This window comes from Saccopteryx leptura, chromosome 3 (genome assembly GCF_036850995.1).
Source record: "Saccopteryx leptura isolate mSacLep1 chromosome 3, mSacLep1_pri_phased_curated, whole genome shotgun sequence".
In the NCBI taxonomy this organism is placed as follows: Eukaryota; Metazoa; Chordata; class Mammalia; order Chiroptera; family Emballonuridae; genus Saccopteryx; species Saccopteryx leptura.
Window position 1 is genome coordinate 968,478 of NC_089505.1, and position 20,783 is coordinate 989,260.

A 20,783-nucleotide genomic window follows, 5' to 3' on the forward strand; every position below is an offset into this window, starting at 1 on the left:
AGGGTTTTGAACCGGCGACCTCAGCATTTCCAGGTCGATGCTTTATCCACTGCGCCACCACAGGTCAGGCAGTACGCTTTGTTTTTTAAGAGCAGTTCCAGGTCTACAGAGAAGCTGTCCAGAAGTTCAGATCGTGCCCGCATACCCCCCCACCAGCGTCCCCCCCCCCCCCCCGTGTTAGCATCCTGTGCCGTGTGGTGGGTTTGTTACAGTCGCTGGACTCGGGACCATCGTGTCCCTCGGGTTCGCTCTCTGTGTGGTGGTTCCGAGGGTCTTGCCGGAGGCGTCACGTCACGTGCCCACGCTGACAGCGCCAGAGGGGACGGTCTCCCGGCACCGAAGCCCCCTGCTCTGGCTCCTCTCCCCCTTCCCTGCCCCCTGCCCCCCCCCGGCACTTCTGGAACACACGGCCACCTTCAGACGCAGCCCCTGCAAATGACATCAGGGTGCTCAGGCTGCCCTGCTTTTCCTTTCCATGTCTGTTATTTATCCCCCAGACCAAGCTGTCACCACACGTAACGCCTCGTCGTTTTCTGGAGCTCTGGGAAAGAAAAGGCACGCTGCCCTCAGACGGGGGCGCGCTGTGGGTGAGGAGAGAGCAAGGGCTCGTCTCAGAGATGCCGCCCGCCCGCCCGCTCGCTGGGGGCCAGGCCTGCCGGGTCCAGCGCTGGACTGGAAACAAGGCACGGGCCCAAGAACCTCCCTAAGCTTCCTGCCTGGCCCCCCGGGGGTGGCAGTGAGGAGGGCAGCCAGTGAGGACGGGGTGAGGGACACCCTAAGGCAGCAGGGACTTGTGGGGAGGACCCCGGGCTGTGCACCGCCCCGCCTCCTGGCCCGTGGCCTGTGGCCTGGGTCCTGGACGGGCACAGACCTGAGACCATGAGCAAGTCACTAACGCTGTGAGCCTCGCCCTGTGTGTGTGTGGGGGGGGGGGGGGGCCGTACCATCCTGCGGCGTCTCGGCCGGGTAGGTGAGTGGGTGTGTGACAGAAAGTGCTCAGTAAACACGGCTTCTCCCTTCTTCCCTTGTTCCTGACTCCCCCTCCCTTACCTCCTCCATCGTCCCATCTGTGTCCTTGCTCTGCCGCCCTGCCTGGGCAGGGTCACCTCCCTCTCACTCTGACGGCCACCACGGGCACTAACTCTGGACTCGGCAGCCCTGTACCCACTTGGGCACAGTCCTTAGCTGTGTGGGGATTCCTTGGACACTCGGGCTCGGTGGCCCCCAGGGCTGCCAGCCGTGCGGGCTCAGTGACCAGTTCCCGGCTTCACAACTTGATCAGATGAAGCCCAGACACTCCCCTGTGAGATGATTTCCCAGGGGAGGCCTTTAAAAGCGTGGGATCTGTTAGAAGCACAGCTTTATTGTTTAACAGTTGCCACGGTTCTAAGAGACTCGTGCTCTGCATATCAGTGAGGCTCACGGGGGGCACGGAACTGCGAAGAATTCCGGGCGGCAGCACCTGAGCCTGTACACCTGCTCCCAAGGTCCTACGTGCCCTGGGGCAAGCCGCCGGCTTCCCTCTCGTCATCTGCAGAACGGGGAGCCGATGCCCGTGTCTGCAGGTGGCTGTGTCTGCAGGTGGCTGTGTCTGCAGGTGGCTGTGTCTGCAGGTGGCTGTGTCTGCAGGTGGCTGTCGGGGTTACACAGGGCGGTGCTGCAGGGGCCCAGGGAGCTGCCCGAGGTGGGTGAGCCCTGACTCCTCGTGTCCGCCCTTCTGGAGCCCCCTGCCTGCTGCCATGGTGACTGCTGGGTTGATAAGGACTCAGACCACCAGATTGGACAAATAAAACTTCAGGATTCCCAATTAAATGTGAATTTCACATAGGTGACGAATAAATCTTTAGTGCCCACATCCCGGAAGCTGCATAGCTCATGCTCTAGTTAATACCTTTCATTCGGAATTGCACAAGATGAGACATACGTATGCTTAAAAATATATAATTTGTAGTTTAGCTGAGGTGTGGATTTCAGTGGACACTCGGTGTTCTAACTGGAAACTCGCCGAGGACAGTGTATTTACCCTGTTGAGAACACCAGTGGGAAGTTTCCCTGGAGCCCACTCACGTCAGGAGAGCTCCAGAACTAGCCGCGGCCACGTGGCTTATCACACCTCTGAGAGAGGAGTAGACAGTTTACACATCAAGTAAAAGTCTCTCTAGCGAAGAAGTCAGGCTTGTTTCGGAAAGAACAGAGTTAAGTGTCCTGGGGGCTCCCAGGCCGAGGGAAGCACCATCGCATATGAAGGAAAGGATTTTAAAATTCGGTACAATTCAAGGAGAGTTGCTCCTTGATGGGTCTGGCCCTAAAAATTATCCCGGGGAGTGTGTGTCTGTTTTAGCATCTACCGTATTTTTCACTCCATAAGATGCACCCGACCATAAGACACACCTAGGATTTTAAGGAGGAAAATGAGACAAAAAATATTCTGAACCAAATGGTATGTTAAAATATTTAATAAAATACCGTATTTTTTTTTTCGCTCCATAAGACATGGGCATTTCCCCCTCCATTTTGGGGGGAGAAAAGTGCATCTTATGGAGCGAAAAATATGGTAAATGTTTTTATCCTTTTCAAAATCACTATATATATATATATATATATATATATATATATATATATATCCTGTGGGTCATGGATGTGAATTACAAAAATCTGCCCAATTCTATTCTGACGAGGAGGAAACGAGAAAAGACAGGAAATGGTTGAAAATCCAGAGCAGGTATTTATCTGAAGTCAATCTTAAACTTTGCATTAAACGTTCTTGAAGAGATTGGTGATTCTTAATGTTGCTTCTAAAAATATATATTAAACAAACAAGGTTTAATGGACTTGAGGACTCTGTGTTGTTAACTGGCTTTTGACTGCTCTGGGTCTCTGTGAATTTTCTGGAACTTAGCTAAACACTCACGCCATCCCCGGGGTTGTGGAAAGACAGACATTGGCTGTTACTTGTGTAAGGACAGGGTGCGTGGGCGAGTCACCGCTGGCCAGGTGCTGACACGTGAGCCACCAGTCACGTGGTGGGATTGTCCCCACTTCAGACAGACAGAGGTATGGGGGTGATGCGGCCCCCCCAAAGTCACTCTGCCCAGAAGGGGAGACATTCGGGGTCCACCCTCGGTGTGTTAACAAACTAAAGGGCCCCCTTTGTCTGCGTGCCTCGGAGCCCAAGGGGACACAAGCAGGATCTTGCAGCAAAGTAAGGGTTTATTTTTAGGAAGTGGCCCACGCCCAGAGACACAGGCAGACCAGTGGCTTCCAGGGGGTGGGTGACGCAGGGGAGAATCATTAACCACGGCAGCTAAGGAAGTTGGGGTCGTGGTCTTGGCTGTGGTCTCTGCTGACTGGTCGACGCTAGGGTCAGGGTAGCTGGTCAGTGGTCGCCGCTAGGGTCAGGGTAGCTGGTCAGTGGTGGCGTCACCCCCCCTGGTGTTGAGGTTTTTGTGGTCTCGGAGCTGAAACACAGCTGAGGCCTGGACTTTGTTGCAGTCTGACTGCAGCTCTCTCTCGGTGGTCAGCTGACCTGGGGCTCTGTTATTTGTCCCCGGGGGCTTCATGATTTAGGGAGTGGTCGGCCATGCCGGGGAGAAGGAGGCAGGGGAGTCAGGCTGGATGGGGACAGTTTGAAGCAAAAGGAAGGAAAGGAGAAAGGGTCACATCAAAGACAAGAAGTTTCTGGCGATGGAGGAGACCTGACTCTGGGTGGCGAACACAGTGCGCACCAGACAGATGATGGCTCATCGACATGCCCCCCTGACTCCTGTATACTTTTTATCAATCAATGTCACCCCAACAAATTTAATAAAAAAACAAAAACAAACAAGAAAAGGGATGTTTCTATGCAGTTGCTGGTGGCTGTACTAGGCATAGGGGCTCTACTTGGTGGCAGTGGGGACGATGGAAACGGGAGAGTTTCTGACTTCTCCATCGACATTGCAGTGTATTTTCAAATTGTACTTTAATCTTTATCTCTCTTAGAAATTAAATAAAAAAGGAAATCCATGTGTGGCCTTGGTCTACATATTGCACATGGAAATTCTCCTAAGGCTTATCTCTCTCTCCCTCCCTTTCTCTCTCCCTCTCTTTCTCTGTTTCTCTCTCTCTCCCTCTGTCCTCTCTCTCTCCCTCCCTCCTTCTCTCTCTCTCTCCCTCCCTCCCTCTCCCTCCCTCTCTCTCCCTCTCTCTCTCTCTCCCTCCCTCCCTCTCTCTGTCTCTCTCTCCTTCCCTCTCTCTCTCTCTGTTTCTCTCTCCCTCTCTCTCACTCTCTCTCTCTCCCTCCCTCTCTCCCTCCCTCCCTCTCTCTGTCTCTCTCTCCCTCCCTCCCTCCCTCTCCCTCCCTCTCTCCCTCACTCTCTCTCCCTCTCCCTCCCTCTCCCTCTCTCTCTCTCCATCTCTCTCTCCCTCCCCCCACCCCGTTGCCCCTGGAGAAGCGAGAGGTCACAGCGATGCCTGAGGACAGGGTGTCCAAGGCGCGCCCTTGACCTCAGATCCATACTTCCTGGAAGGGGGAGCTTGCCGCCTTTCACAATTTTGTCAGGAGACATTTAAAAGTGCACACACGGGACACTCGGCTGTCCCCACGGCAGCAAGGCCATTCTCTCCATGGGCATCCCCGTCCTAGCTCTGGAAACTCATCTGGGAACAGGACCGGTCCCTCGTCCGTAGAGGTCACATGCTGGCCAGTCACGTTGGCCGAGATCACGTCATGCTGCACTCTGAACTGCCAGTGGCTTCTGCAGGGCCCCCTCCGAGCCCTGTGGAAGGTCAGCCAGGCCCTCTGGCCCCTCACCCTCAGTGTCCCCTCCTGCTGGCCTCACAGCACCCGACGCGCCTGTCCTGTCCTGGTGCGTGTCTGTGGCAGTTCCCTGCCCGTGTCCCCTGTAGAGCCTGTCACTTCTCTGCCGCAGCCAGCACCCACAGCAGTGCCGGGCACCCGTGGGCGCGGGCCGGTATTTGGTGGATGACTGAGAACGTCGACGTGTCTGGGATGGGTGACCCGATGTCGTTGGTGTCAGGACTCAGGGGTCTCTGAGCTTCTTGCCTGGAAGGGAGTGGTGAGAAGCCACAGTGCCCAGGCCCCAGGGTAGTGGGGCGGGGGCCGGATTCTGGGCCCTTCCTCCAGCGCCCCACCCACCCACCAGAGCGTCTGGGTGGAAGGCGGGAGCCTGGCGCCCCCGCTTTTATGTGCCACACTCAAGGCAGTCGTATTTCTCGACGTCTTGCCTCTTCCTGAAAGCCCGCCTCAGGAGTTGGAAACGGCGTGGTGACTCCACGTGACACTGTGACACTGCCCAGCCAGGTGCAGATGCAGACGCTGGCGCCCGTGTGCTGCCCGCTCTCCGTCCCCCGCGGCCTCAGCTCTGTGACCCGGTGTCCTCTCCCTGTTTGCGAGGGCGGGGTGGGAAGGGGCAGCACTTCCGTCCCCTGTTCCAGGCACACGTCTTCACGCCCCTCGTGGCCGTGAGCTGCCATCTCTGGGGAAAGGTTACAACGGAGTGGCCTCTGCTGTTTGGCGTTTGAGCTCCAAGGACGTGCCAGGTGCAGCCCACTCCCTCCTCACTCGGCCAAGGCACAGCCTGCAGGGAACAGGCACCCTGAGGGCTGGCAGGGGACAGTGACGGAGGGCTGGCAGGGGACAGTGACGGAGGGCTGGCAGGGAAACAGGCCCTCTGAGGGCTGGCAGGGGACAGTGACTGAGGGCTGGCAGGGGACAGTGACTGAGGGCTGGCAGGGGACAGTGACGGAGGGCTGGCAGGGGACAGTGACTGAGGGCTGGCAGGGGACAGTGACGGAGGGCTGGCAGGGGACAGTGACTGAGGGCTGGCAGGGGACAGTGACGGAGGGCTGGCAGGGGACAGTGACTGAGGGCTGGCAGGGGACAGTGACTGAGGGCTGGCAGGGGACAGTGATGGAGGGCTGGCAGGGGACAGTGACTGAGGGCTGGCAGGGGACAGTGACGGAGGGCTGGCAGGGGACAGTGACGGAGGGCTGGCAGGGGACAGTGACTGAGGGCTGGCAGGGGACAGTGACTGAGGGCTGGCAGGGGACAGTGATGGAGGGCTGGCAGGGGACAGTGACTGAGGGCTGGCAGGGGACAGTGATGGAGGGCTGGCAGGGGACAGTGACGGAGGGCTGGCAGGGGACAGTGACGGAGGGCTGGCAGGGAAACAGGCACTCTGAGGGCTGGCAGGGGACAGTGACTGAGGGCTGGCAGGGGACAGTGACGGAGGGCTGGCAGGGAAACAGGCACTCTGAGGGCTGGCAGGGGACAGTGACGGAGGTGGCCCTGTCGTCGTGATGCCAGCTCGTAGCAGATCAGTCCCAATAGGAGACGAATTTGAGGGCTTCTCACACTGCTTTCCTTCATTCCTGCCCCTCCGGGGACCCTTTTAGACATTGTTTCCCTGACTGTCCCCAGGACATTTTAACAGCACAGGTAGACCCGCACCTGTTCCCGGGCTCCGTGCCTCACGGTCCCTGGATGACCTGGACCTCGGAGTGGGGAACCTTGGGGGGCTGTGGGGTGGGGCGCAATGTTGCAGGGACACGTGGGCGCCCGGCTGGGTGTCAGAGAGAGAAAGCGCCGAAACCTGGCCGTGCCCAAAAGGTACGGGCCAGTGAATCAACTAGAAGTCGTTCGGAATGAAATCCAAGCCAGCGCCCACCTGCATAGAGACCACTCAGCGTCAGAGGCTCGGAACACGGTGCTGGTCTGTGTCCTCGGGTCTAAGGTGTCACCCAAGAGCGGGCACGTCTTGTGCCTAGACAGAAAGACAGGTGCCACAGGGTCGGGGAGGCGCGTGGGGAAGGAGAGGAGGTGAGAAGCGTGTCCTCGGGCCTGGCTGGGCCTGGGCAGGGAGGACTCGACTGCAGCCCCGTCTGGAGCTTGGTGAGGACAGGGGGCAAGCCGGCTCCACAGTGGACCCTCCACGGGGTGGGTGGGCACCAGTAGGCAGCTGGTCCCCATCAGGAGTGGAGCCCTAGAACAGGAGAGACGCACTTGGTGATGTAACTATAACTGCACACCTGTCACAGCGCCTTGGCGGCTGGCCCGGGACAGCCCTCGCTCCCGAGAGTGCTGGCCACTTGCTGGGGACCCGGAGCCGGACCAACACCTTTCTGTTTACGCAGCCGCCACTAGTTATTCAATTTCATACTTTTGTTCCCATTTCTTCACAGGGCCCAGAGTGCCAGGTGGGCCCCGTGACTGGACGACTGACCCACGGGGGAGGGCGCCGTTCGGGTGCCGAGGCCAGGAGCGGCCAGTGGCTCTGCGCTCTGCGCATGGGAGAGAGCCGGTGCTCACGAGCGAAAAGCTTCCTGGTGTTGGCGGTGTGGGGTGTGTTTCCAGGAGGAGAGGTTTCATTGTCAACCTGAATACCCGTGAAGAGTTACATTATAAAAAGCTATTATAAGTACGTAATTACATATGCTTAGGTTAGAGATTACACTCAATGATATAGTAATCACATAATTGCTAAAAATTAGGGAAAGTTAATTATAAAATTGCCATTTCCCTTCGTGGCACCCCGCGCATCGCTACAGAGGTGGGGGCCGGCTGCTGACAGGTGTTTGCAGGCGAACTCGGGTCGATGGTCCGGGTTCTGTCCGAGGTCCTCTCTGGAAGAACTTGGCCGCCCCGGCTAACTGGACGTCTCCTCTAGCCTTCTACCGGAGGGAGCCCGTCACGCTGTGGGGGCTCCAGAGCCTGGGGGGCCCCTGGGGGGCGGGGGGCGGGTCTGCCGGGCCGTGGACAGGCTCTCGGCTGTGGTTGGAGGTGCTGCTGGGGCTTCCCAGGGAGTTTTCCAGGGGAGCGCGTGCATGCGGACTCCCGGGACCCGGACCGGAACGGAGCCCCGGCGGGACATCGTTTGTGTCTGGAGAGATGTCAGGGCAGGTTTAGGGGCGACGAGCAGGAGCTCCCAGGTGGTGACCTCGGCCACAGGTGTCACTTAGCTCCTTCCTGGCTGCTCTTACCTGTCCCTCCCTCACTGCTGTCCCCGTCGTAGCTCTGTCAGTGCAGTAGCCGTCACCCCAGGAGAAGACAAGACAAGCCCCGGCTCTGTGCCAGGCATGCGTTACTCACGTGGAGTGTTTTACACATTGACTCTCCACATCAAACCTTAAAGTGACCTGTCTTTATCTTACGGAGGAGCACCCGACCCCGGTCTACCTGAGATCTTCCCCTTAGCTCCCCCCTCCCTCCCCAAATGCTTCCCCCATATGATCAGGGGGTTTTAGTGTGTTTGTGACCTTGGGGAGCCCTCATGGGCTTGCGTGTCCCCCTGTCTGGGTTCAAGTCCCAGCGGAGGGAACTGGACCAGCACCGTGCCTCAGTGTGGGGGTCCATGTGCTCGTCCACAGAATGGGGACAGGGCGGGCTGCTCCCCAGGGTGGATGCTGGGCACTAGCCCAGGAAATGCTCAGGTCCCGTTCCCCCTCGTTCTCCTCCTTGACAAGTACGAGCAGATGCCTCTCCCCACCCCGATGTCTTTCCTTCTGTTCACTGACCTCTGTGTCCTAAGTGGCACTGCCTTCAGCTAAACAGCACAGCAGTGACGTGACAGAGACACATCTCGACTTCAGACCCCGGTCCTGAGGGCCACCTGGGTGTGGTCCTCCCATCGCCCCCAAATCATAGGCAGCAGGTTGGGATTTCGCAATAAAGGTGACCTGGTGCCACACGTCCTCCCTGGCCTTGACCTGAAGTAACTGGGAACTGTCCCCAAGGGTCTTCACATGGAGTCCGCAGAACAGACAGCAGCCACTGACCAGAGCCAGTGTGGCCAGGCCCTGGACAGGCCGACTGCTGTCTGTCTGGCCTCGTGGCCCCACACTCAGGGAACGGCCGCAGGGAGAGTAACACAGGTCGCAATCTGGCAAGCTGAGCGTTTTAGGATGGGACAGAGGGTTCTATTGTACTGGAGAAATCTTGGCTATGACTTTTGTCCGTTAGGAGTTTCTGACGGCCACCCAGGGCCGGCTGGCTCACTCCACAATTCTGCTGAAAGCCGCCTCCCTTCTCTCCCAGGGGCCTTGGCATGGGGGGGTCAAGGCTGAAGTGGGTGGAGGGAACTGATAATCTAGGTTTCAGGGCGGAGGGGGAGGGGGAGGGGAGGGGAAGAGGGGGGAGGGGAGGGGGGAGGGGAGGGGGAGGGGGAGGGGAGGGGAGGGGAAGAGGGGGGAGGGAACTGATAATCTAGGTTCCAGGGCGGAGGGGGAGGGGGAGGGGAGGGGAGGGGGGAGGGGAGGGGAGGGGAGGGGAAGAGGGGGGAGGGAACTGATAATCTAGGTTCCAGGGCCGAGGGGAGAGGAGGGGAGGGGAGGGGAAGAGGGGGGAGGGAACTGATAATCTAGGTTCCAGGGCGGAGGGGAAGAGGGGGGAGGGGAGGGGAGGGGAGAGGGGAGGGGAGGGGAGGGGAGGGGAGGGGAAGAGCCGGTTTCTGCTATGAAACTGGGATGAAACTTGCAGATCAGAGACTGGGTGGAACTAGGGTGGGGGGGGCTCTCGGCCTCCTTTAGAAACACGGTGTTGGGCAGATAAAATATATTGTGCTCACTTTGTTAAAGATGGTGCTGCCCACGTGGAAGCCCATCGCCCAGGTGATATTAGTTGCCCTTCTTACTTAGGATGGGCATGATTATGTTAATATGTGTTGGGGGAGGGCTTTCACACCGAAAGGTTTTAAAAGGAGAGATCACGTTGTTCTGGGAGAAGAGGGAATACATTCTAGGAGGAACCTATGCTGTAGGAGAGCAGAGAAAGGCCACGTGGAGGAGAGGAGAAGCAGCCAAGATGGCGGAGTGCTGAAGGAGAAGCCAGTTTGTGCAGGGAGAAGGAAGGAGACGGGGAACAGAGGTGGATAAGTCTGGTGAGCTAGAAACCTTTGATTCTAGGAAACTCGGATAAGTCAGTAGCTTTGTGAGCACTGAATGAGTGGGTTTTGGAGCCCAGTGTGTGTTTTTACTCGCCGTATACAAGCTAGGATTAAAGGTAATGGCCCACCAGTTCTTGGCTCCGTTGTTTCATTACCATCTGTCCAAATCAAATGCGAACCTGCACAGGCCAGGCAGCTGTGATGGTGGCCGTGGCTACTGGCTTTACACACAGAGATTTCACCTCTGTGTGGGAGGGGGCAGCCCCTCCCTCTCCTGGGCCCCATGCAGCCCCTCCAACCTCTGCTCTGAGCAAATACTGACGCGTCCCTTTCGATGCGTTCTGGGGTGGGGACAGAGGCGGATTAAGGTTGGTGGAGGCCCCGGGCGCAGAAGAAAATATTGGGCCCCTTAAAAAAGAGAGACAAGGAAAATAAAAATACATATTAACCATATTTTTTTTTTTTTTTTTCATTTTTCTGAAGCTGGAAACGGGGAGAGACAGTCAGACAGACTCCCGCATGCGCCCGACCGGGATCCACCCGGCACGCCCACCATGGGGCGATGCTCTGCCCACCAGGGGGCGATGCTCTGCCCATCCTGGGCGTCGCCATGTTGCGACCAGAGCCACTCTAGCGCCTGAGGCAGAGGCCACAGAGCCATCCCCAGCGCCCGGGCCATCTTTGCTCCAATGGAGCCTTGGCTGCGGGAGGGGAAGAGAGAGACAGAGAGGAAGGAGAGGGGAGGGGTGGAGAAGCAGATGGGCGCTTCTCCTGTGTGCCCTGGCCGGGAATCGAACCCGGGTCCTCCGCACGCTAGGCCGACGCTCTACCGCTGAGCCAACCGGCCAGGGCCTTAACCATATTTTTAAATGAATAAAAAATATTATGTACCATTCATGTTAAATTTGCATGTATGAAACCAAACTTGGTGTCATTAGAAAAAAGCGTCAAGTTGGGGTTTGGGGGGCCCTTCAGAAGTCGGGGCCCAGGGCACACCCGGTGCCCCCACCCTTAAACCCTCCTCTGGGCAGGAATGAAGCGGCTTGGCAGGAGGAGGGGTGCGGGTGGGCCGTCAAACGGGGTTTCGGCCCTGTCTGCCTGCATGGGCGCCTGGGAGTGGGTGTGGGGACTGGAGGACATGGAAAGGCAGCCAGAGCAAGAGACTGGATGCTCTGTGTCCACAAGGCTCTGAACCTACTTAGCCTGTGCCTGTCACCCTGTTTAGCCAGTGAGGCAAGGGAGCAGAGAGGGGCTCAGGGGCCGTGGATCTTGGGGGCCGTGGGGCTCGGGGGCCGTGGATCTCGGGGTCCGTGGATCTCAGGGGCCGTGGGGCTCGGGGGCCGTGGATCTCGGGGGCCGTGGGGCTCGGGGGCCGTGGATCTCGGGGGCCGTGGGGCTCGGGGGCCGTGGATCTCGGGGGCCGTGGGGCTCGGGGGCCGTGGATCTCGGGGGCCGTGGATCTCGGGGGCCGTGGGGCTCGGGGGCCGTGGATCTCGGGGGCCGTGGGGCTGGGGGCCGTGGATCTCGGGGGCCGTGGGGCTCGGGGGCCGTGGGGCTCGGGGGCCGTGGGGCTCGGGGCTGGGCCACTGCAGAGTCATCCATGGTCCCTGAGATCGTCTCCCTCCGCAGAGACCAGAGAAGAGGGGGCAGAGCCCTGACCCGGGGCTGCTGTCTGGGGCAGAGGGAGAGCAGTCTTGGTTGGGGCAGGGGCGGTGAGAAGGGGAAGGAGGACTGACCCCCAGTCACCTGCCCGGGTCAGGGCACAGGGTCTTTTCATCACCACCAGTAGAATCTGACTCGATACAAACAACTGAACCGTCCCCACTTCAGCCACAGTGATCTTTCTAGAACGAGAATTCCGCTGTATACGCAGTAAGGCCCCTCATTGGTTTTATCGTGAAATCAGTCAGGGCCCCTCCCTCCAGAGCAGAAGTCGCCCCGCCCCGTGCTCTCTGTCCCTGTCTCTCCCCGCCCCTGCCCTGGCCCCTTCAGAGACCTCAGTGCCTCCCATGCTACAAAGCCCCAGGCTGACTGCACTGTGGCTACCTGCTGTGTGCCGCATCATCGTGCTGGGCTGGGGCGCCCTGCCCAGTCCAGTGTCACACCCACCGCATCTCAGAAGGCTCTTCCTAATGCTATGTACAGACAGGGACGCCGACACTTAAGCGAACTCTGAGAAACAGGCTGAACTTCTCAAGGCCAATGAGTGCCCCCCGCAGGCCTGTGGCAGCCTGGGTGTGTCTGACTCTCAGCGCCACTCTCCCCCCACCCCCTCTGTCCCAGAACAGGTCTTTCCTGTCCCTGTCGGTCACAGCAGGCCCGGAGGGCTGTGGGGACCTGAGGCTGTGTCTGCTGTCCCTCCCCAGCCCCTTGCACTGCTCCTGCACACGCGGTCACCAGGGTGTGCTGTGCGGAAAGCCCCGTGCTGGGTCCTGGAGTTCAGGCTGGGGTCAGGGTGACCAGGCATCGTGGTCCTCGCCTGCCTGCCGGGGCTCGTCGTCTAGAGCAAGGGACAGCTTCTCAGGCTGCGTCACAAGCCGTGATGAACGCTGTGAAGGAGGCCAGGGCAGGTGTGACTCGAGGCGCCTGGCCTGGCCTCGGGCAGGAAGGGGCAGGCACAGAGGAGGCTCCGGGGGCATTTGCACATGACAGCGGGAGTCACGCGGAGCTCTGCTTGGGGGCTTTGCTGTGCTCCGTGGCCAGTGATGACTACACCGTCCTGCCCACCGACCCCTTGGAAGAAAGACATCAGGGCAGCAGCAGACGCGTCTTCCTACCCAGTGGCAACAAACTGTCTCTCTGCTCAGGCCGGCTGGGCTGCCCAGCCGGGACACGGTTGTACTCTAGCCCTCCGACTCACCACGTCCAGGTCTGGCCAAGGAATAGGCAGGCACGTCTACTGTCAAGTAAGGGCAGTGTTCGGTGTGTCTTGTAACGCTAGACACCGCAGGCCTGCAGCTGTCGGGAGCGTACTATGGGTTAGTTAGGCACAGAGCGCCCGCCACGGGCTACGCACTTTAATTCTCGCAGGACTCTGACACAACCCCATTCTAAAGCTCAGGATGCTGAGGTCACCTGTCCAAAGTCCCACAGCGCTCACTGCTTAGTAGCTAGACTGATACGCCTTCTAGAGAATTCTGACACTTCAGTTCGAAAGCACCCGTGTCCAGCCTCAAGGAGAAAGATGTGCAGAGGCAGCCGTTCAAGCCTTGAGGACACGAGGCTCGCCAGGGTGAGGACCACACCTGCGTGTGTGTGTGTGTGTGTGTGTGTGAGAGAGAGAGAGAGAGACAGAGAGAGACAGAGAGAGAGAGAGAGAGAGACAGCAGGGGGATAACCTTCACAGAGGACTCCCACCCACCCACCTGCCAAATACCTCCAGCCTGAACAATTCATTTCAGACCTGCTCTAAACCTGCAGTTCTAATCCCCAACGTTGGACTGTCTTTCTGGACAATGGCCACATCTGGGCTCTTCCCCAGGCTAGCAGGTTGGGAATCGTTGGCTGGGTGAAGTCAGATTGGCCATTATGGCCTGAGAAAAGGGCGATTCTATTTTCACAGGCTCCTAGAAAGACTAGTTCGATAATTTCATGCACGCTCATGGTGTCAAGGGCCCGAACTCATCCTCAGCCCCGGGTGCCTGGGTCTGTGCCCCCTCATACCACAGCTCTCTGTCACTCCCACCTGGGCCGCAAACGGGAGAGAGAAATCAGGCACTTAGCGTTCTTGGATGGAGTTTATAAGTATCCAATTAGTCATTTCCTAAGAGATTAAGAATTTTGTGTATCATGCCACGCCGCCTCTCAGAGCTCCATAAACACAGGGCCTGAGTTCTTTTTTTTTTTTTTTTTTTTTTTTTTTTTACAGGGACAGAGAGAGAGTCAGAGAGAGGGATAGACAGGGACAGACAGGAACGGAGAGATGAGAAGCATCAATCATCAGTTTCTCGTTGTGACACTTTAGTTGTTCATTGATTGCTTTCTCATATGTGCCTTGACCGCGGGCCTTCAGCAGACTGAGCAACCCCTTGCTGGAGCCAGCGACCTTGGGTCCAAGCTGGTGAGCTTTTTGCTCAAACCAGATGAGCCCTCGCTCAAGCTGGCGACCTCGGGGTCTTGAACCTGGGTCCTCCGCATCCCAGTCCGACGCTCTATCCACTGCACCGCCGCCTGGTCAGGCAGGCAGTCCTGAGTTCTTGATGAAGCTGGGCTCTCTGGTTTATTTCTCCCGAAGGCACTGGTCTTCTCAAAGCTCCCCCGGAGACTGCTGTGAAGCGGTTCTCATTTTTCCTTCCGCTTCTAGACCCTTCCAGGGACCGGGGTCCGGGCTGGAATGATCCCAAACTGTACCTTTAGAAGTTGCCCCGTGCCCCGGCCCTGCCCCCAGCCCGGCCCAGCAGCGCGGCTCCGGGTCACGCGAAGGACGAAGGCCGGCTGAAATAATCGTCTGTCTGCCCGTCTGTTGTGGTTTGTTGCAGAGCTGGTGATGCTGCTGGAATGGTGGTCGGGCACGGAGTGCGTCATCCACACGGACCCCCAGGCCTACCCCAAGTTCGGAAAAGAAAACGCCATAGTGGTTCTGAACCACAAGTTTGAGATCGACTTCCTCTGTGGCTGGAGCCTGGCCGAACGCTTCGGGGTGCTGGGGGTAAGTTGGACGCCGTTTCTCTTGTTGACACCAGGACGTGGCCGTTTGCTCTCGGTCGTTCAGAATCTGTGGGTGCGGTCACAGAGTGTCCAGCTGACCGACTGTTTTTCTTTCTGGCTGAGAACGAACATCGTCCTCTGAGCAATAATAATGTCTATTCAGGTGTTTTACATGCAGCGCGTTGACTTAATCCTTACAGAAACACGTGTGAGTAGATGCTGCACACCCTACCTTTTTTTTTTTTTTTTTTTTTTGGTATTTTTCTGAAGTTGGAAATGGGGAGGCAGTCAGACAGACTCCTGCATGCGCCCAACTGGGATCCACCTGGCATGCCCACCAGGGGGCGATGCTCTGCCCATCTGGGGCATCGCTCTGTTGCAACCAGAGCCATTCTAGCGCCTGAGGCAGAGGCCACAGAGCCATCCTCAGCGCCCGGGCCAACTTTGCTCCAATGGAGCCTTGGCTGTGGGAGGGGAAGAGAGAGACAGAGAGGAAGGAAAGGGGAGGGGTGGAGAAGCAGATGGGCGCTTCTCCCGTGTGCCTTGGCCGGGAATAGAACCTGGGACTCCTGCACGCCAGGCCAACGCTCTACCACTGAGCCAACCCGCCAGGGCCACACCCTACCTTTTTAAAAAGCTAAGCTTACCCCACCTGCTCAGGGTCACATGGCTGTTTAGCTGATGGGGGTAGGGACTTGTCTCATTCCACACCACGTCATATTCTTCATCTCCGTGTCCTGTTTCCTCGGCCAACGGGCAGCATCTACCTCTGAATTATTTTTATCTTTGGGGCTTAGGAAAGTTGAATCCCTACACGAGAGAGTTTGAACTGCAGACTCCAGAATAGATGGGAAATTCTGGGGGTTTTTTTTCCCCCAGCTGGTTTGGCTTCTTGCGGGCCTTCGGGTCTGGGCCCCCCAGCTGAGTTTTGTCATCTTGAACGCGTCAGCGGTGTAGCGGTTGAGCCTGTGAACTGATTTGTCCACAGGGCTCCCGTATTCCAACAGGAGTCACAGGTGGCATGGCCCGGGGCGGGGAGAGGCTGTGATGTCGGGACCATGCCCTGCGGACAGCTGGGAGGGCTGCTCACGTCACACTGGGTGTGGGTGGCCCATGTAGACGACAGTCAGAGAGCTCATAACGCAGAGGGCTGCAGACCCGGCAGCAGCTGGGTCGGGGGTCTGTGGCCGGGCTCCCAGCGGTCTCCGCGTCTGCGGTCCCTGAGGTGCCCGTGAAGCCTGCGTCGGCAACGGAACTTGGGGGCCTGTGTGTGGGCCCCCTCCCTCTGAGGGGACCCCGGACTGCAGAGGGGACCCAAGACTGGGAGGGGGCCCAGGGGGACGAAATAAGCCTGGGGACACATTTTGTATGTGCTTTTAATTTTAACACTTGGGTGTTTTTTTAATTGGGGGCAAAAGGAGAAAGAGGACATTTTCAAAGTTACACACCCCAGGAACGTCTTCAGGACAAACAGTGGTCGTTAGGGTGCAGTTAAGTGGCGGAGAGAGCAGCTGGGGTCCGTTAGCAGTCTTTCGAGAGATGGACAGGGCATGAGAAGTCACCGTGGCTACCTGGCATGGTGGGCACGAGGGAGGGACTTGTAGGAAAGGACAGGCCCTCCTGCCGACAGTTTCCCCTTTTGTTTTTCTGTTTGTGACTCCAGCACTGACTTGATACGTGCACGTGTGTGTGAGTGTGTTCAAATACGTCTGCAGGAGCAGAACCAGAGATCCCAGTTCCTCCCCATCTCTGACGGAGACAGCTCGGCACGGAGCTCAGCGCCGTGTTGTGGCTTTGTTATCTCTGAGAGGAGAGAGAGAATACTGTGCCCCCCGCCCCTGGATACGCGTGACTGAGGAGACGAGGAGGTGCCCGTGTGTCCTGCCTCAGGGCTGGACGCGTGGACACCGGCCCTCCAGGGGGGTTTGGGAAGCCGGTGGTCCTCCAGGCTCCCCGGGGGCTCAGGGCTGGACGCGTGGACACCGGCCCTCCAGGGGGGGTTTGGGGAGCCGGTGGTCCTCCAGGCTCCCCGGGGGCTCAGGGCTGGACGCGTGGACACCGGCCCTCCAGGGGGGGTTGGGAGCCGGTGGTCCTCCAGGCTCCCCGGGGGCTCAGGGCTGGACGCGTGGACACCGGTCCTCCAGGGGGGGTTGGGAGCCGGTGGTCCTCCAGGCTCCCCGGGGGCTCAGGGCTGGACGTGTGGACACCGGTCCTCCAGGGGGGGTTGGGAGCCGGTGGTCCTCCAGGCTCCCCGGGGGCTCAGGGCTGGACGCGTGGACACCGGCCCTCCAGGGGGGGTTGGGAGCCGGTGGTCGTCCAGGCTCCCCGGGGGCTCAGGGCTGGACGCGTGGACACCGGCCCTCCAGGGGGGGTTTGGGAAGCCGGTGGTCCTCCAGGCTCCCCGGGGGCTCAGGGCTGGACGCGTGGACACCGGTCCTCCAGGGGGGGTTGGGAGCCGGTGGTCCTCCAGGCTCCCCGGGGGCTCAGGGCTGGACGTGTGGACACCGGTCCTCCAGGGGGGGTTGGGAGCCGGTGGTCCTCCAGGCTCCCGGGGGCTCAGGGCTGGGACGCTGTGGACACCGGCCCTCCAGGGGGGGTTGGGAGCCGGTGGTCGTCCAGGCTCCCCGGGGGCTCAGGGCTGGACGCGTGGACACCGGCCCTCCAGGGGGGGTTTGGGAAGCCGGTGGTCCTCCAGGCTCCCCGGGGGCTCAGGGGTGTCCATGCTCAGCCTGTGGAAGCACGTGTCATTGGAGGTGGGGGTCCCCGGTACGTGAAGAGACTTTGGACTTGGAGGCACTCTCCCATTCCCACGGGGCCCTGGCAGCTCTGCGGCCACGAGCTCCGTGGGCACCAGGCACCTTGTTTATGCAGTTTCTCATCCTCAGAGAGCTGCTTGTTTCTGTTTTATACGTGAACTCCCGGAGCCGCAGACTGGGTAACCAGCTACCGGGGGTGGTCACTGGTATGCAGTCCGACTTCAGAGCGCTGCTGTCCCCGGAGGCAGTGGGAAGGAGTCGCCGTGGTCCGGGCGCTCTGATCGGCTCCAGGGTTAGCGGCAGGGCCAGGCTCACGGTGCCCTGGAGGGGTCTGTGCAGGGCTCCTGCTGCGGGGCGGAAGCCGGTCTCCCTCTGAGGGGATGGGTTCTGTGGCCAGGTCAGGGCCTGGGCGAGCGGGAACTGACGGAGCAGAGAGTTCCAGAGACGGACGCAGCCGCTCAGAGGCTGAGCCACAGGGACACAGGCACAGAGGGGAGGGAAGGGTGGCCCTTCAGTGTGCTCAGAGGAGAAGTGACACGTGGAGAGAGGACCTGGGACTGGGAGGGGGCCCGGGCTTCAGAGGGGGCCCAGGACTGAGAGGGGGCCCAGGCTGCAGAGGGGGCCCAGGACTGAGAGAGGGCCCAGGACTGGGAGGGGGCCCGGGACTGAGAGGGGGCCCGGGACTGGGAGAGGGCCCAGGACTCCAGAGGGGGCCCGGGACTGCAGAGGGGGCCCGGGACTGCAGAGGGGGCCCGGGACTGGGAGAGGGCCCAGGACTGAGAGGGGGCCCGGGACTGGGAGGGGGCCCAGGACTGGGAGGGGGCCCAGGACTCCAGAGGGGGCCCAGGCTGCAGAGGGGGCCCGGGACTGAGAGGGGGCCCGGGACTGGGAGAGGGCCCAGGACTCCAGAGGGGGCCCGGGACTCCAGAGGGGGCCCGGGCTGCAGAGGGGGCCCAGGACTGGGAGGGGGCCCAGGACTGGGAGGGGGCCCAGGACTGGGAGGGGGCCCAGGACTCCAGAGGGGGCCCAGGACTGGGAGGGGGCCCAGGACTCCAGAGGGGGCCCGGGACTGGGAGGGGGCCCAGGACTCCAGAGGGGGCCCGGGACTGGGAGGGGGCCCGGGACTGGGAGGGGGCCCAGGCTGCAGAGGGGGCCCGGGACTGGGAGGGGGCCCGGGACTGGGAGGGGGCCCAGGACTCCAGAGGGGACCGGGCTGCAGAGGGGGCCCAAGACTGGGAGCTACAGGCTTTCATGAAGTGTAACCGTCTCAGCACCATTCTGGGATTTTCACGAAGGACTTTGAAATCCATCCATTTACCACCTGAGCACAAGGATAAGTATAAAAGAACTGAACACGATTACACAGAACACCATCCCGTGGGAGAGCCTTGCTTTTCTATTAATTTTTATTTGTTGGTTTTAGCAAGAGAGGAAGGGAGAGAAAGAGAGAGAGAGAGACAGGAACACCGATCTGTTCCCGTATGGGCCCTGACCGGGGATCAAACCGGCAACCTCTGTGCCGGATGATGCTCTAACCCACCGAGCTGTCCAGGGCAGCCTCAGTTTCTTAACTGAATACCATCGTTGATAGGACTTTGCTTCTTACTCTGAAAAACCAAACAACTGAGGCCATGTGCGAAAGGGGTGAGAGCACAGCCACTGTTCTTGGGCGATTAGGAGCTTTGGGGGCATCACCCTGCGTGATGGAGGCAGCTCTCAGCCCTTTGGCCGGGGTGATGTATCTCCCCTGCTCACCGGAACCCGGGGGGCCCCTGAAAACCACCAGAGCCATGGTGAGGGTGGAGCGGGGCCGCAGGCCGGGGGGCCCCTGAAAACCACCAGAGCCATGGTGAGGGTGGAGCGGGGCCGCAGGCCGGGGGGCCCCTGAAAACCACCAGAGCCATGGTGAGGGTGGAGCGGGGCCGCAGGCCGGGGGGCCCCTGAAAACCACCAGAGCCATGGTGAGGGTGGAGAGGGGCCGCAGGCCGGGGGGCCCCTGAAAACCACCAGAGCCATGGTGAGGGTGGAGAGGGGCCGCAGGCTGGGGGCCCCCTGAAAACCACCAGAGCCATGGTGAGGGTGGAGAGGGGCTGCAGGCCAGGGGGCCCCTGAAAACCACCAGAGCCATGGTGAGGGTGGAGAGGGGCCGCAGGCCGGGGGGCCCCTGAAAACCACCAGAGCCATGGTGAGGGTGGAGCGGGGCCGCAGGCCGGGGGGCCCCTGAAAACCACCAGAGCCATGGTGAGGGTGGAGCGGGGCCGCAGGCCGGGGGGCCCCTGAAAACCACCAGAGCCATGGTGAGGGTGGAGCGGGGCCGCAGGCCGGGGGGCCCCTGAAAACCACCAGAGCCATGGTGAGGGTGGAGCGGGGCCGCAGGCCGGGGGGCCCCTGAAAACCACCAGAGCCATGGTGAGGGTGGAGCGGGGCCGCGGGTGACCGCTGACCCCTGTCCTCCAAGCACGGGAGAAACAGGGGCGGGGGCTGCTCAAATCCTGGTGAGGCAACGTGCAGACAGAGCAGGTGCCCCCAGGAGAGGAGGAGGGGGACATGGGACCTGGTGGGGGCCTGGGCAGCTCAGGTGGAAGCTGCCCGAGTGCATTCACCCCGGGAGCCTGTCCTCCCCACTTACAGGGAACAATTGACCGTCTGTGTGTCTCCTGGGGCGGCCTAGGTCCGGTCCGAGGGCGTGGCCTCTTGCCAAAGTGACCCATTCTCATCTTCCACCCGTGAAAGGAATGCACGGTATCTTGTTATAGTCACTGTTCAGCAATGCCTTTGGCCTTAAATGACCTTCACACAAACCACCTGACCCGTCTGCTTTTAAGAGTTACATATCCCTGACCTGTGGTGGCGCAGTGGATAAGGCGTCGACCTGGAACACTGAGGTCGCCGGTTCGAAACCCTGGGCTTGCCTGGTCAAGGCACATATGGGAGTTGATGCTTCCTGCTTCTCCCCCCTTCTCTCTCTCTTTCTCTCTCTCTCTGTCTCTCCTCTCTCTATAATGAATAAATAAAATCTTAAAAAAAAAAAAAGTTACATGTGATAGGGAGATACTCCCGCTGTCAAGAGGAGCCTGGTTTTTAGAGAAGAGACGGGAGGCAGGTTCCTTGAGGGGGATGGGCGTTTTTCACCTTCACAGGTAGCAGCCCGAGAGGAAGGGGGTTTGAGTGGAAGAGACTGGAATTCGCAGAAATTCTTGGGAGTGGGGGCCCTGACCGGCTGGCTCAGCGGTGGAGCGTCGGCCCAGCGTGTGGAAGTCCTGTGTTCAATTCCTGGTCAGAGCGCCCATCTGCTTCTCCACCCCTCCCCCTCTCCTTCCTCCCTGTCTCTCTCTTCCCCTCCCGCAGCCGAGGCTCCATTGGAGCAAAGATGGCCCGGGCGCTGGGGATGACTCCGTGGCCTCTGCCCCAGGTGCTAGAGTGGCTCTGGTTGCAACAGAACAACACCCCAGATGGGCAGAGCATCGCCCCCTGGTGGGCATGCTGGGTGGATCCCGGT

At 59.8% G+C, this 20,783-nt stretch overlaps 1 protein-coding gene across 5 annotated transcripts in view; it reads left to right on the forward strand.

The window, feature by feature from the left end:
* The window catches only part of AGPAT4 (1-acylglycerol-3-phosphate O-acyltransferase 4), a 114,035-nt gene that overhangs the window by 74,347 nt on the left and 18,905 nt on the right, over nt 1–20,783 (forward strand). For all 5 annotated transcript variants that reach the window (XM_066371681.1, XM_066371678.1, XM_066371679.1 and 2 more), the window contains exon 3: nt 14,360–14,529. In XM_066371681.1, the coding sequence (XP_066227778.1) occupies nt 14,360–14,529 (170 nt within the window). The remainder of the gene's footprint in view (nt 1–14,359; nt 14,530–20,783) is intronic.